The 16,936-nt window shown below is 37.1% G+C and overlaps 1 protein-coding gene across 1 annotated transcript; it reads left to right on the top strand.

The window, feature by feature from the left end:
• LOC109226865 (eukaryotic translation initiation factor 3 subunit C) lies at positions 5,018-10,213 on the top strand. The gene is made up of 4 exons (XM_019391756.1): positions 5,018-5,126; positions 5,230-5,294; positions 5,912-7,717; positions 9,055-10,213. Exons 2-4 carry the CDS (start codon positions 5,271-5,273, stop codon positions 9,997-9,999), a joined length of 2,775 nt encoding a protein of 924 aa, XP_019247301.1. The 5' UTR covers positions 5,018-5,126; positions 5,230-5,270; the 3' UTR covers positions 10,000-10,213.

The raw sequence follows: 16,936 nt of genomic DNA, 5'->3' as shown, positions 1-16,936 counted from the left end.
TTGCACGGCATCACCTTCGTGATTTAACACTCTCCCTCACCACAACAATGAACAATAGCAACAGGGAGATAGAAATATTAAGAACCAGTCTTACTTTCAACATTTAATTCCACAATACCAGCCTCAGCTCTGAGTTAATACTCAATCAATACCCAAATTTTGTAAAGCATGATAAGAGTTGCTCAACACATGGAATAACAAGTCTAAACATGAAATATATGATCAAAGAGTACAACAGTTACATGAATAAGGCTAATTCGCATGCTATGACTCGGCAACAACACATATGTACTCGTCACCTTACCTATACGTTGTACTCAATATCAAAACACGTAGCAAATAGGCAAGTAATACCTAATCCCTCAAGCCAGGGTTAGACCCAATACTTACCTCGCCTCCGCGGGCCACTCAAAGCTCAATCACAGCTTTTTCCTTCACACAAGCCTCCGGACCAATAAAATCTAGCAAATTACCAATCAAACAATTCAATTTAAGTCTTAGGAACTACCCACGATAGCAAGGAATTCAATTTAGGTCATTTTTCAAAAAGTCAACAAAAGTCAACACCCGGGCTTGCTTGGTCCAAAATCGAAATTCGGACCGAAACTCGATTACCCATTCACCTCCGAGCCCGAATATACGATTGATTTTTGAATCCGACCTCAATTTGAGGTCTAAATCCCTAAATTTTGAAATTCTTAAGTTCTACCCAAAAATCTTAAATTCCACCATGAAAACCCAAGATTCTAGGATGAAATCTTATAAAAAGAAGTAAAAGAGTGAAAGAAATGAGTTAAGAATCATTTACTTATGATTTGGGGAAGAAGAAGGGTTTGGAAAATCGCCTCTTATGTTTTAGGGTTTGAAAAATTGAAGAATGAATGAAAAATCCTGTTTATATAGCACCCTTTGATCCTCACTACGCGGTCCGCGAAATCCCCAGCGCGGCCGTGAAATCTCCACATCGGTCCGCAAAGTTCCCACCGCGGCCGCGTTCCTCTACCGCGGTCCGCGAATTTCCCACCGCGGTCGCACTTCCAAGATCCGAGACCTGCAACTCTGCAACTATCCACCCCAGATTTTTCTAAGTCTAATACATCCCGCAGCCTATTCGAAACTCACTCGAGCCCTTGGGGCTCCAAAGCAAACATACACACAGGTCTTAAAACATCATACGAAATTACTCGCGCGATCAAATCGCCAAAATAACACCTAGAACTACGAATTTAGCACCAAATTGCATGAAATTTTCAAGAAAGTTCAAAACTTCTATTTTCTCAACCAAAGGTCTGAATCACGTCAAATCAGTCCCGTTTCTAACCAAATTTCACAGATAAGTTATAATTATCATAACGGACATGTACCAGGATCCGGGACAAAAATACGAGCCGAATACCAACAAGATCAAATTCTTTAAATTATTACTTTTCAAATTCCTTTTTTGATTTCCTCTCCTTCTTCTTGCCCTTCCTGAGCCGAGGGTCTATTGGAAACAGCCTCTCTACATGTATTAGGTAGGGGTAAGGTCTGCATACAGACTACCCTCCCCAGACCCCACCTGCTGGGATCAAACTGGGTTTGTTGTTGTTGTTGTATTACATTTTCAACCTTTTCAATTTTCTTCAAAAATTCATTTCTCGGGTTTGGGACCTCGGAATTCGATTCCGGCTATATGCCCAGGTCCCATATTTTACTATGGACCCTCCGGGACCGGCAAAATACGAGTCCGGGTCCGTTTACTCAAAATGTTGACCGAAGTCAACTAAAATCAACTTTTTAAGCCAAAAATTATTATTTTTCTCAATTTTACATAAAGGCTTTTCGAAAACGCGCCCGGATTGTGCACGCACATCGAGGAGAAATAAAATGAGGTTTTGAAGGCCTCAAAACCCCGGATTGGGTTTTCAAACACAAGATGATCTTTCGGGTCATCACAATAGAAGTCAAGGCTAAGGAGAGATTTTCTCATTTCAGTAAATGTTAGACTATTTATATTCCTTTTTGTCCCCTTTTAACCAACTTCATCATTATTTGAGCAAAGTTATGACCGAGTCTGCTTCAAGTTGCGGGTTTTTTTCAATAATCTATAAACATATATGTGCTTGTGAAATTAATATTAATTCACAGCTTCCTCAGCTTCAGAACTGATATGCACATTGAATTTTCGCCCATTCTATATGTTGCTTATATTATGCCATTCAACATCATTTATCTATTTCTTATCAGATTGAACACTAAGTAGAACTGGGCATCTCACCAATCCCCACATCTAAGGCACGAAAATATCAAATTAGACATGAATTTTTTAAACGAATTCATGCTTTTTGTGTAACCCATGAGAGGAAACTAAAATAAAGAAGGTCAGTGAAATTAAAAGGCACATCTGTTGGATTACACAGCTATCCCAAATTGTGAAACATCATAGTTGAAACCTATTTTTCTTAGTCAAAATCAAATTATCACAGTCCACAAATGTCAAATCGATTTTTACTGCACTTTAAAAGAGTTGAAAAGGATGAAAAGTAGGATTAAATCCTGAAAAGCGCGAAATGAAGCGCACTAAAACAGAGGCGCAACAATATATCGTCAATTAGGTTAGAATTTTAAGCGAAAGCAAGCTAAATCTTTCATGAAAGATTCAAAACATCATAAGAATACCATCTTAACTCTAAATAATATTTATAATCGGAAAAGAATAAGAAATCTAATAGAAAATTTGATTGAAAAATTTTGTCAATCACCTTGAGAACAAAATTTATTAATATATTTCACTTTGTCTGCAGGAATCCCCTCACTATTTAGGGAAAAGCACAAATACCTAGCATATTATCAAGGATTGAAATAAATCAATATAAAAACCATAAGATGAGAAGAAGATTACCCAGTAGAAAATACCAATAGACACAGCTGAGGAGCAAGACAGTGGAGATATGAAGCGAAGAGGCGTTTGAAGAAGAAGTCTTTGCAGATGAAGCTCTTCACAAGTGTCGGATGTTAGTAAGAGAAATCAAACAGTGAGTTGACAACTATCAAAATTGGGCTATACGTGTTGGGCTGCAAATATAAGCCATGAGATTATTTTGGGCCAGGCAGACATGTTGACCATGAGCTGCCTGGTTATCCCCATTTATAATATAGGAATAGATATATATTTTTTTTGTATGTTATATACAAAAAATATATAAAATTTATATATTTCTGCGGTTATAAGATATAAATAGTTTCTGCCGCGGACAACAAATGATTTTTTCCCGAAAACAAAAGGGATTTTTTCCTTCCTATATAATATTTGAAACTTATTTACCAAATTGTCCAAGTTTTGTATATTACTCGCCCTAAACAAGTTTTCCTTACAATTTATATACAATCCATTATTAATGCCTTAAATTGAGGGATTCAGTTACACCTTTTTCCTTTTTTCTTCCCTCTTCTCCTTCCCTATCCTCTAACCAGTGATGACCGTAACTTTGGTATTAATTTTCATACCAAAATTTAACTAAATTGTTCCAATCAAACCCTACATTCTGATATCTAAACAACAATTGATCTAAATACCCAATAGAAAAAGCATCCCCAGCTACGTGATGCACATATTTACGGTGTAATACATAAATCTAGGATTAGATTGCACAAATAAAATATTAATTAATATAAGAGAGAGGTGATGATAAAAGATTTTTTTGCCATATTACCAGAGAATGATGATGCGCAGTTAATATGTATATACAATATAAAACATATAGAATAATCTGGGTGGTATGTATAGGTAATTTTCTGTATTTACATACTGTATTTCTATAAGAATCACTACTTTTGATGGAGGAGCGAGAAAGAGGAGAGAGAAAAGGTTTGTGTAATGTGGTATGTCCATCTTTATGATACATCTACAACAATATACTATAAACTAAAAACAAATTTCATACAAGTAATTATACAGTATACAATTTATTTACAACTTATCTAACACTTTCGTATATCATACTTACCCAGGTAAATACAACAACAACTTCATACAACTTAAATATAATTTTCATACAAATTTTATACAATATGTCTTTTGTTTGTATTTTGTATATGATTTGTATATATTTTGTAAGTGGTGTGTTCTTCTTCCTCTCTAAAACTCCAATCAAAACTCCCTCTCTTAAAACAATCTTGATACACGTCAACAACAAGATGTAAAAAGATATTATTTATAACTTAAATACAAATTTTATATAACGATTCATACATTATACAACTATTTTTCAACTTTCATACAACATTCAAATAAAAAATTATATAATTACAACATAATATAACTTAAATACAATTTACATACAACTTTAATACAATTTCGTAAGTATATTGTATGTCATGTGTTCTTCTTCTTTATCTTCTTTGAGTCTCAATCTGAAATTCAGCCAAAATCAAGTCTAATCTTCACCCAACACCCTCAAAATTGAGATATAAACTCCAAAGAATATTCCCAATTGTTTGCAACAACATCTAATCCAAACAAACAATAGTTTTTAAAAATTCTATTTCGAATTCATAGCTTTGAAGCTTTTGTAATGGCTGTCAATGGTGGAGAATCAAATACCTTCAAAATTTATTGATTGACAATTTCAATTCGAACACCAATTATGAAACATGAAAGGAAATTGCTAAAAAAAAGAGAGGATAAAAAGCAGAGAAAAATGAAGGAAGAAAATTGGGAAAATAACAAATAAGGATATATAGAGAGAGAGACGGAGAGAGAGACGGGGAGAGATAAAAAGAGACGGAAAGAGAGAATGCAGTGATGTGAAATAAATAAATTCCTATTCAATTTATAATATAAAGGAATACTTATTAATACTAATTATATATAATTAATAAATTATATATGTCCATATAATTAAGTTAAAGCTTGATTAAGAATGGTAGTAATAAAGTTTTCTATATAGTATAGGAAAGTAAAAATCCCAAAACGTAATACATTGGGCCGTGGCCTTGTTCGATTAGTGATTTCATATTCCCACACCATAGAAGCCCAAAAGCCGAGTCGGACCAAGCCTTATCATTCTCTAGGGTTTTTTGTAAAATTCCATTCCCTTCTCTCTTTCTCCGCTAAGCTTTCTGTAAACCACAGTTCCAGCTTACAGGTTCGAATCTTTTCTTCTTCAAAATTGGTGTTTGTAAAACCGCTAAAGTATTTATTGATTTATTCTCGATCTGATTTTTTATTGTTATTTTGAGTAATTGCAGCTCATTCTATCTCCGTTTCTCGAAGAATTTTTTGAAGAAGTATGGCGTCCCGTTTTTGGACTCAGGTAAATGATTTTTTCACCTCAATTAAAGATTCAGTTTTTTCTTTATGTGTTTGGATGGGTAAAATAATCTATTCACCAATTTACAGTGGTAAAGATATATTTTTTTTTTTGATAACTATTGATAAAGATATTTTTTTAAATTAATTATAGGTAATCCTAAATTATTGAATATTGGAATGAATCTGCTCTATATAGAGCTAAATGGATAGTGATAATTCATATAGCCGATCCCAGCTAGCTTTTGAATTGGATGTAAAAAGTGCCCGAACATAATGAATGGATACTTGCATCTGGATGTTTTGAATTGCAATTTCATAATCCAATTATTCAATGTCTAAGTGACCTTTGGATACAAATCACGATAATGGGTATTTGTTCACACTTTTTGCCAGCTATTCTGCTGAAAAGCAATTTACTTGTTTGTGTAAACAGTGTGATGTGAAATATAATCTTAAACTGTTCAGAAGGAATTGCTTAGTGAGCCTAGAAAATTAAGGTGCTGTGAGCAAGTGATTTGTTTTTGTATATGGCAGTCTGTTGGGGATAGCTCATTCTGCATAAAGTATAAGGGTTTAGGGAAGGTGTTATTTAATTGATTCATACTATGGTATTTGCAGGGCGATAGTGAAACCGAGGAGGAGGAGGAGAGTGATTACGAGCAGGAGGATGATGAAGGGCCGGCTGAGACTACCGCTGCAGCGGCTGGGTCAAGATACCTTGCAGCCGGTGACAGCGACAGTGATGAGTCAGATGGACAGAAGCGAGTTGTCCGGTCAGCAAAGGATAAGCGGTTTGAGGAATTGTCTGCTACCGTTGATCAGATGAAGAATGCTATGAAGATTAATGACTGGGTCAGCTTGCAGGAGAGCTTTGATAAGATCAACAAGCAGCTGGAGAAGGTCATGCGCATTACAGAATCGGTTAAAGCACCAAATCTCTATATCAAAGCTCTAGTGATGCTGGAGGATTTCTTGAGTCAGGCTTTGGCCAATAAGGAGGCAAAGAAGAAGATGAGTAGTAGTAATGCTAAAGCCTTAAATTCGATGAAACAGAAACTGAAAAAGAATAACAAGCAGTATGAGGAGTTGATTAACAAGTACAGGGAAAATCCTCCCGAGAGTGAGGATGAGGCTGGTGATGATGAAGAGTCAGAAGAGGAAGAAGAGGATGATGAAGAGGAGTTTGAGGAGGACCCAACAAAGATTGCAGCTGCGTCTGATGAGGAAGATGACGAAGATGAAAGTCGGGATGAGACAGCTGAGAGTGGTACCGGGTGGGAGAAGATGCTGAGCAAGAAAGAAAAACTTTTGGATAAACAGTTCAAGGATCCAAGTCAAATCACGTGGGAGACGGTCAACAAGAAGTTCAAGGAAATTGTTGCCGCTAGGGGTAGAAAGGGGACTGGAAAGATTGAATTGGTTGAACAGCTCACCTTTTTGACCAAGGTGGCCAAGACTCCAGCACAAAAGCTTGAAATTCTGTTTAGTGTTGTGTCTGCGCAGTTTGATGTTAATCCAAGTCTCAGTGGACACATGCCTATAAATGTGTGGAAAAAGTGCGTGCAGAATATGCTTACCATCCTCGATGTTTTGACCCAATACCCAAACATTGTGGTTGATGACATGGTGGAGCCAGATGAAAATGAGACCCAGAAAGGAGCAGACCACTCGGGGACAATAAGGATCTGGGGAAACTTGGTTGCCTTTGTTGAAAGGATAGATGTAGAATTTTTCAAGAGCTTGCAGGTAATTGATCCACATACCCGTGAGTATGTTGAGAGGCTGAGGGATGAGCCATTATTTTTGGTTCTTGCTCAAAATGTCCAACATTACTTAGAACGGGCAGGAGACTACAAGGGTGCTGCGAAAGTGGCTCTCAAACAGGTTGAATTCATTTATTATAAACCACAAGGAGTGTATGATGCTATGAGGAAGTTGGCTGAGCTTACGGAAGGAGAAGGAGAGGCAGAGTCTATAGAAGAAAACAAAGTGGTTGAGGAGAGTAGAGGTCCAACTGCATTTGTTGCAACTCCAGAGCTTGTGCCCAGGAAACCTGCTTTTGAAGAGAACAGTAGGACATTGATGGACAGTCTCGTTTCTCTCATATATAAATATGGGGATGAACGAACCAAGGCCCGTGCAATGCTCTGTGATATATACCACCATGCTATCTTGGATGAGTTTTCAACATCCCGTGACTTGTTATTGATGAGTCACTTGCAAGATAATATCCAGCACATGGACATCTCAACTCAGATACTTTTCAACAGAGCCATGGCTCAGCTCGGTCTCTGTGCATTCAGGGCGGCACTTGTTGCAGAAGCACATGGTTGCTTGGCTGAACTCTATTCTGCCGGCAGGGTAAAGGAGTTACTCGCGCAAGGTGTCTCCCAAAGTCGATATCATGAGAAGACCCCAGAACAGGTTTCTTTGCTGAAAATTTTCATTGTTTTCCTTTTATGCAAGAAATTTGTTCTTATTACGTGCCATTATGTTCCTACTTTGTTATGTTTTGAGATTAGCTGCTTTATTGTACTTCATAATTGTAGTAGCTAGCATCTGTTTCTGAGTGTTTGTGTTGCGCAGTTCAACAAGAAAGTGGGTTTTAGTTGAAACTCGAAAAGAAAGATCAGTTTATTAGTTGGTTTACTTAATGACTTACGTGGGTATCTAAAGTTGTAGCTTTAGAATCCTGTAAAAGGGCAATACTCTGTACCTTTTTCTACTTAAATCTGAGGCGTTCCCTCATGGTTTTAATAAGAGAAGACACCAAAAAGAAGCCAAAAGATTCCTGAGTAGTCAATCCTTAGGATTATCCATGCCATTTCCACTACTGCGAGTGAGGAGTCGTAATTCTTGGCAACCATCTTACTGAAAATGAGGAAAAGAGCCAAGAATTGATAGGTGTGGCAATTAGGATTTGACAGCATAATAATGCAGAGTGAAAGTTCTGCTAATAGAGACAGATAGGTGAAATTTGTGATATTATCTTCGGAATTGTACTCTGTGTGATGGCTGAAAGAGGAAATTGCTATGAGTAGGCAAAGAAAATTATGGAAAATTAGAAAATGAATTGGAAGCATATCAGGGCACAAATTGGGTGTATATTGCTAAAGACATGAACTTGTAGAATATATGGTTATGCTTTGCTTGAACCATTTTTGTGGTTGAATGCTGACAAAAGTGAAATTTGGAGAGAAGACAAAATAAGAAGAAAAGTTTTAGAAGAGAATTTGATGAAGTGAAGAAATGTGTAAGGTGGAGGTGGTGGACCTGAACAGAGAGTTGGGTAAATAAAGGAACTAAAATGATAACTTATACTTGAATAACTTAGAATTAAATCATTTGTTATTTATTTTGCTTTCTCCACGTGTGGTAGAAGGAACCTGTTGGGAGCCATTCCTCACACATGCGGGGGTTTAGAGGGTTTTAACTTTTGTTATTTTAAAAGATTTTGGACATTAACTGCTGACATAATGTCTCGAAAACGGAACTAGCAAAACTTGTTCTTTGGAAGGATGCTCGGGAGTAAACCAGGGATAGTAAATTTAAAAGAACGTTGCAGAACTTTAAATTAATTCCATCAGTTTTAGCCAAATTCGTCCGAACAAATTCATAGTAACTGAAATAATCGTATATTTTATATCGGATTGCACCTTCAACTGACTCATTTATTAGATAGTATTTTTTTTTTTGGGGTGAAATTTCTTCATTATGATTCTCACCAAAGCTTCTAAACTATGCATGTTGGACACTTTTAGGAGCGGATGGAGAGGAGGCGTCAGATGCCGTATCATATGCATATAAATCTTGAGCTTCTTGAGGCCGTCCATCTGACATGTGCAATGCTTCTTGAAGTGCCAAACATGGCAGCTAATAGCCATGACATGAAGCGCAGGGTTATTAGCAAGACATTCCGGAGATTGCTTGAAGTGAGTGAGAGGCAAACTTTCACCGGCCCACCTGAAAATGTGAGGGACCATGTAATGGCAGCGACAAGGGCCCTCAAGCAAGGAAACTTTGAAAAGGCTTTTGATGTTATCAACTCCCTTGACGTGTGGAGGCTGCTACGCAACAAGGATAGTGTTCTTGAGATGCTTAGGGGCAAAATAAAGGAAGAGGCACTGAGGACCTATCTTTTCACATATTCTTCTTCTTATAATTCTTTGAGTTTGGATCAGCTTGCAGGGATGTTTGACCTTTCAGATTCACAGATCCATAGCATCGTGAGCAAAATGATGATTTCTGAGGAGCTTCATGCAAGCTGGGATCAACCATCCCGATGCATGGTCTTTCACGATGTTGAGCATACAAGACTGCAGTCTTTGGCATTCCAGTTGACAGAAAAACTCTCAGTATTAGCAGAAAGTAATGAAAGAGCAACAGAATCGAGGATAGGTGGTGGTGGATTGGAGGGCATTCCCCTGAGGCGCAGGGACGGCCAAGATTATGCTGCTGCAGCTGCTGGTGCTGGTAAGTGGCAGGACTTCTCCTTCTCACAAGGCAGACAGGGTGGCGGTGGTGGCCGAACAGGATATGTCGGTGGTAGATCATTTTCTGGGCAAGCATCGAGGGACCGCACTAATCAGGCTCGGGGGACTTACGGTGGTCAAGGCTCAAGATATCAGAGTGGTGGAGGTGCGAGGGGAAGTCAGATGGATGGATCAGGTCGCATGGTTAATCTTAACAGGGGGGTCCGCGCTTAGAGAGCCGTGCACAAAGTTTTGCATAAGAGAGAATCACAGAGCACTTTGAGGTCCTGGTTGTAGTAAAATTTATAGCTTTCTTTGTTTCATAACCCAAACTGTTACATTGTTTTCTGCGATTTCTAGCATCTTTTGGCAATGCTATACTACTTTTCTCATTTAATGACATTCATTATGTTGGGTACATTCTTTTTTAATTTAATCTGCATCGATTATTAGCTGGTGGTACGTACAACCTAGAATTTTGTCACCTTCAAAGTCGTTTCTTCTTTGCTAGATACTGCACAATATTAATTGGTTGATTAGGTGTGTCACTACAAGTATCAATATGCCCGTCGTGAAACTATGTTAGTAAAATTTGATTCTCTCGGTTCATGAGTGCACCAAAAATTCGAGGTCCTTATGGGCTTCCTTCTTAATATCAGTAATTGAGCAACTTTGCGCTCTATTACTTTTGTCCCAATGTTACTTCCATCGTTAGGAAAAAATTTCAATTTTGTCTTGAATTCCAACTTTAGAGTAATTTTAAAGACCGTAGTCAAAAAGTTGAGGGTGAATTTTAGAAATTTTTTTCTCAAATAATTTGGACACGTATAGCCCTCCCACTTCATGTTGGAGCTCCGACAATGGCTAGGGCAAATATGCGATAATTTGCTAATAACAAGGTAAAAGAAAGTCAGGCAATACCCTCCTTCAGATTGTACAAAAGAAAGCCAGGCAATATCCTCCTTCAAATTGTACTTTTGCATCATAATGGTAATAAATTCGTGACTTGGAAGTAAATAAAAGATGAATAACAATATAAAAGAAACAATCTAATCTATATCTATCTATACTATATGAAAAACACGAAGGCCTTTAACAAAATGTCGTTTGCCTTTTTTACCCTTTAAAAATATATTTACATTGGATAAAATTATAAAATCAAAAAACTTTCCTTATATCTAGGCGTTCCAATTAAAAAAAAATTCTAATATAATTTAGTGTTTGAATAAGGATACAAAATATTAAGACATAAAAGAGTACAAAAAAAGTAGGAGGAAAGATTTTTGTTGGTTTCCAACAAGGAAACTTCACGTTTTATGTGGTATTTTTTTTTTCTCTGTCCTTGTTTAATCATAAAGACCAATTTTACCTTTATTTTCCTTTCATATGATTTATTTGTTGTTTTCAAAATTTAAATCATACGTATTTTCTTAGAAGTTTGGTTTTTAAATTCCTTAAAACTATGACGCTAGGTTTTTAAATAGTAATTTTTGTTGAAAAAAAATAGTAATCATCAATTTGTGATAAGAAATTAATTATCATAATTTAATTTACAAAAATACCTAAATTACCTCAATGCATATGTTAAAATAAATAGATGGAAAAGGAACATATACTAATATTATTACTAAGAAAGTTTGTTACATAATTTAACTTTATAAAATAAGAATTAGTTAGTAAATTCATCTTGTGGCTAATAGAATATTTTATAATATATAACTGATTCTGTCACTGTATACGGTCAAGGAGACCGATTTCGAAGTCTTAAATTGGGCTATGAATCTGAGTCCCGGCGACTCGAAGTGGGGGTCAAACCTGGCTGAACGACACACACCTCGAGGGAGCAGATCGATGGCCTGGCACGACCTACATCAAGGGCACTACAATCTCGAAGACACTCAAGAAAGAGCAGGATTTCTCAAGGACACGTGGATCAGGGCATATACTAATGGATAAGATTTGTACGAAATGGTACAGGTCCGTACAAGGTTGCTATACACCTGTACCAATAGAATTTTTTACCACAATTAGGAATGTACTTGTATACGGCTAAAATGGAAAAGCCCGATTTTGTGATCAGTGAGACATCCAGTAGCTCCACTTTGAAGGCCCAGAATACGGCTCGAGGTCATCACATCGAGGGTTCTTTAGGCCCGACCTCGGGGCAGCGTAAGTTGATGGTTATCATGAACAAGCAGGAGGTTCCCTAGGCACGCGGACAAAACTGACAACACCTGCAAGAATAGTACCAGTCTATACTGGACTGTTAAGAGGTGTACCGGCTACATTTCTTTGTAATAATTACACATATACCATGTTGGGATTCTCCCCACCTATATAGAGGAGAACCCTTGTCATTGTAAGATATACAACATCAAGAACAAGAACAATCTGTGCTCTCTAACTTAAACACACTCTTCCTTGATTTTATTGCTCACACTTATTACATTACTTGCATTTATTGTATTTCATTAACTGTTCTTCATTTATTGCTCATTATTAATCACTAAGAGCTCTCATCAAAGCTCTTAGAATTGTTAGTCCTTCATCGGATGTCCACGGCTTAATACCGAGCTCGACCTCGAGGCCCCGTATAACCTGGATCGAGGCCACGATTCTCAACCACTCGGTTTGCTTAAACATACTACCTTCAAGTTCTTATCTTATTTTCTAGTCTCACACTTAGCATCTACCGCCTAAAAACTAAAATAAATTACGTATTTTTAGAACCAGAAAATAAAATCTAATTGTAATTACCATTTTCAAGGTAAACAGTTTGGCGCCCACCGTGGGGCTAAAAATAATAGTGTTTGTTTTTTTGCTTGTTTACTACATAACGCAAGTTATTGTTCACGCTTTTTTCTTGCCCAAGAATCTTTGATTTCAGGTCGAAATGTCTAACTCAGTAAACGCATATGAAAACAATAGTCTCGAGGACCTTGGAGAGAATGGCGTAGTTGTTCCAGATATTGGTGTACAACCACAAAACCTTGATAATGCACCAGAACCGATCCCCGTGGGCATGGGCTTATGCAACGCCCAACAAGTTGGTATCAGCTCCCACATTAACGGGAGTACACGCCAAGAAAATCAACAGGGAACTCGGGAAAATCCCGCCCGGAAAGAAAGAAAGGCTAACAGGAGAAACAGAGCGGAAAAACCTCAGCACATCGTTCATATGATCAATGGGGGAACCGACATTCCCGAAGGACCTGTGACCAAACGGATAAAGGTCTCCGCTGCAACGGAAGGGCCGATACGGGGCCACATATCCGAAGACATCCTCGCATTCAACGAAGAAGATTTTGATACCTTGTCTCGACCACATAACGATGCACTGGTAATTTCATTTCTCTTGAATAACACTCCAATTAAACGTGTGCTCGTGGATCCAGGTAGATCGGCCAACGTAATCAGGTCGAAGGTGGTAGAACAGCTCGGACTCCTCGGTCAGATTATACCTACCTCCCGAATCCTCAACGACTTCAACATGGCCGGCGAAGTAACGGCGGGGGAGATCACCCTCCCGACCAACATATTCGGTACAGTTCAGGACGCCAACTTCCGGAGGTAATATGAGGTACAACGCATTGCTTGGTAGGCCGTGGGTACACAACACGAGGGCAGTACCGTCAACTCTGCATCGGATGATGAAGTTTCCGACAAAGGACGGTATAAAGATGGTATATGGAGAACAACATGCGACAAAGGAAATGTTTGCGGTCCACTAGGAGGCATCAAATCCTATGCAGTCTACCTCAGAAGAGCCGGGGGAAAACAGACCCCCGAGGAAGATGAAGAAGATTTCCTCGCTCCCCGAACCTTCTTTGCCCCCGAAGAGTCAGATGCAACGAAGTCGACTATTGAAGAACTAGAGCAAGCTATTTTGATCGAACATCTCCCTGATCGGAAGGTATACCTAGGAATGGGATTAACCACCGAATTCAGGAAAAAACTAATTCAATTTCTTATTAATAACAACGACTGCTTTGATTGGTTCCATTTAGATATGACATGGATCCCATCGGAAATAACCACCCATCAACTGAGTGTCGACCCCAGATTCAAACCAATAAAACAGAAAAGGAGACCCCAGTCCGAAATAAAACACGCACTCATCAAAGATGAGGTAACAAAACTCCTCAAAATAGGGTCTATTAGGGAGGTAAAATATCCCGAAGGGTTGGCCAATGTGCTGGTGGTTCCCAATAAGGGAAATAAGTTAAGAATGTGCGTAGATTATAAAGACTTAAGTAAAGCATGCCCTAAGGATTCATTCCCATTACCTAACATCGACTGCTTGATCGATTCCACGACCGGTCATGAGACCCTCGCCTTTCTCGACGCCTACTCGGGTTATATTCAGATTCAGATGAACCCCGAGGATAGGGAAAAGACTATGTTCATCACGAAGTACGGTACATACTGTTATAATGTAATGCCCTCCGGTCTGAAAAATGCGGGAGCCACGTACCAACACCTAGTTAATAAGATGTTCGAACATCAAATAGGCAAATTCATGGAAGTTTATATTGATGACATGCTAGTAAGTCTTAAAAGTTTGAGATTTTTACACGGTAGAACTGTTATTAAAAAACATTTATACAAATATAATACTTTTGCTTTATTACAAAAATAGCATATTCATATACATCTATATCATTTTTAGAGATTCTTCACCTTATTTAATGGCCTTCAATTTCTTAAACACAGACTGTTCAACGAAAACCCACAGTTTAACTGTTTAAGGGATTGGCTTTGAACCATATTAATCTATTCATAATTTTCTCTCATCATTAATCAGAACTTTCCAAGCTTACATTTTCTATGAAATTTTCCTTCTAATTAATAGTTGCTCTTGAAATCACATTTTTATTATTCTCTCAAATAGAAATGCGTAACAAAATTATTAAAAAAATGTATAATTTTATACATATTTGGTGTATGTATTATGTATCTATGCATAATTTATGTATATTTAGTGAAATCTGTACGTATTTTATGTATATTTTCCATATAAAATATATATTTTGTATATTTGAGGAAAATATTATTTATTATCCAATATCTATTTTATGTACAAACAGTAATAAAATTTTATATTTATATGCTTATATATACCATTATTATTCCTTATGTATAAATATATGATAAAATAAATTTTAAAATTTAATATTATATAAATAATACTCCCTCCGTTTCATATTATATGAGGTAGTTTGACTCGGCACGGAATTTAAGAAAAAAAAGAAGACTTTTGAAACTTGTGGTCTTAAAAGCTTAAGGGGTAAAAAGTTTGTGGGGCCATGGCATTTGTATGGCTATAAAAGCTTCTCATTAAGGGTAAATGGGTAAAATGAAAGAGTTTAAAGTTGAATTATTTCCAAATTTAAAAATGTGTCATTTATTTTGGAAAAAAGAAAAGTACCTCATTTAATATGAAACGGAAGGAATATTAAATAACCTTTTTATTGCATTGTTTTTTGTGATGGCAGAATAGCCTAAATGGCACCTATACTTGTGCCACTTTGTCATGCCGGTCTCCAAACTTAACAATTTGCCAATTGAACACTTACACTCCTTCAAACCATGTATAATAAACGCTTATGACGTGAGGTTGTCAGTGCGTGTAATACAATCTCCTCTACGTTGGCTGCCACGTCAAAAAATAACCATGTGTAGATGCCATGTCACATGGTAGATTAAAAATAATTAAAATAAAAAATCAAAATAAAAACAAAATTCAAACATAAAAATCATCTATTCCAATGGATGCTTTTCCTATTTCCTCTTATCCTTACTACATTGTCTTCTTATTTTATGTTTCTACTATCATATGGGTTTTAGATCTGGAACTTTGACCGGAATTTTGGCCGACAGTGATTCTTATATTGTATTGTACCTCGTCGATTGGGAGGTTGGGAGGTCGGTCACTTCACGACAGGTTGTGAAGAGGCCAACATCGGCGAGACTTAGGGTTTTGGAACTGGAGGCGGCGGAGGAGGCCTTGAGGTTTTTTAGGGTTTGGAGGATGACAGAATCGGGTTTTAGCTTGGATTTGAAAGGGAGGGTGTCGGAATCGGAGTCGGAGTTGTAACTGCTCGCCTTGAGTTTCAGATATAAAATTCTGATTTTGGGTTGGATCACTGTAACTCTTTTTTTCATTTAAAATTTCTGAATGTTTATTAGGCTTCCCTCTATTGAAGAACGTTCTTCTCTGGGTGAGCACAAATTTTGATCTTTCTGCCTTTTTTCTTTACAGGAATAACTTTTGTATTAACTCTAAATTGGGTATGAAGCAAGCAGCTGAGGATAGAGAATTTAAGTAGTAGTACTATGTGTGTATTTTTGTAAATAATTTCTAATTTATTTCTTTGTGAATCTGATGGATAGGAACAATAAATGTAGAAAGCTGCTCAGTGGTGGTGGGATGTCGGGAAAAATGGAGGATGCGGAGAAGGGGAAGGGGGGATCACGGGAAGAGAGGGGTGGAAAAGATTGGAGGGGTTGGGAAATTTCTTCCTTTCCTTTTTATTTTGTTGTCATTATTTTTTTAGTTTAAAATATTTTCTTAGTCAAAACATTACCTTCACTTGCTCTTAAGCGTGTGTAACCACGCACTTGTACAACTTAGTATATCTAATGCTACATAGGCGTCAATGGTCAGAGGGGTTTAAAATATTAATTTTAAGCATGTATAGGTGCCTATATGAAACTTTGTGAAGTAGGAGGACCGGGATGTCAAACTCGAATAAGTAGAGGTGTCTCTCAGGCTATTCTGCCTTTTGTGATAGAAGATTCTCGCTCAAAGAATGGGATACTATGCCTACATGAAGAAATTATTTTTGGATTAAAATTATCCTCCTAATACATTTCCACTTATATGTTCTTATTTTATTGAATGGCTTTGGACGTTTTTTTAGGAACTTAATGCTTTGAATTTTGAGAAAATTTCACTTTATACCTATTAAGTCCAAACTATTTACCCTTAAATACTCAAACTTAAACTATTTACTTCTCCTACCTATGCAACCAAGACTATTTACCCGGTAAAATTTAACGTTACCTCGGGAGAAACCTTCATAGGAAGAATTTGAGAATATTTAGGTCATGTGCGCAAATCTCAATGAAGCAAAAAAATACCATAATCCTCCATTCATAACAACCACAC

The sequence above is a fragment of the Nicotiana attenuata genome, chromosome 6 (assembly GCF_001879085.1).
Source record: "Nicotiana attenuata strain UT chromosome 6, NIATTr2, whole genome shotgun sequence".
NCBI lineage: Eukaryota > Viridiplantae > Streptophyta > Magnoliopsida > Solanales > Solanaceae > Nicotiana > Nicotiana attenuata.
This window is presented reverse-complemented; position numbering and strand designations above follow the sequence as displayed.

What these genes read in the sequence shown, in the direction of transcription:
- LOC109226865 (XM_019391756.1), top strand. Translation starts at nt 5,271, where the DNA reads ATGGCGTCCCGTTTTTGGACTCAG. An exon ending in CGTCCCGTTTTTGGACTCAG is followed by an intron (nt 5,295 to 5,911) that starts GTAAATGATTTT and finishes TGGTATTTGCAG; the next exon opens with GGCGATAGTGAAACCGAGGA. An exon ending in ATGAGAAGACCCCAGAACAG is followed by an intron (nt 7,718 to 9,054) that starts GTTTCTTTGCTG and finishes GGACACTTTTAG; the next exon opens with GAGCGGATGGAGAGGAGGCG.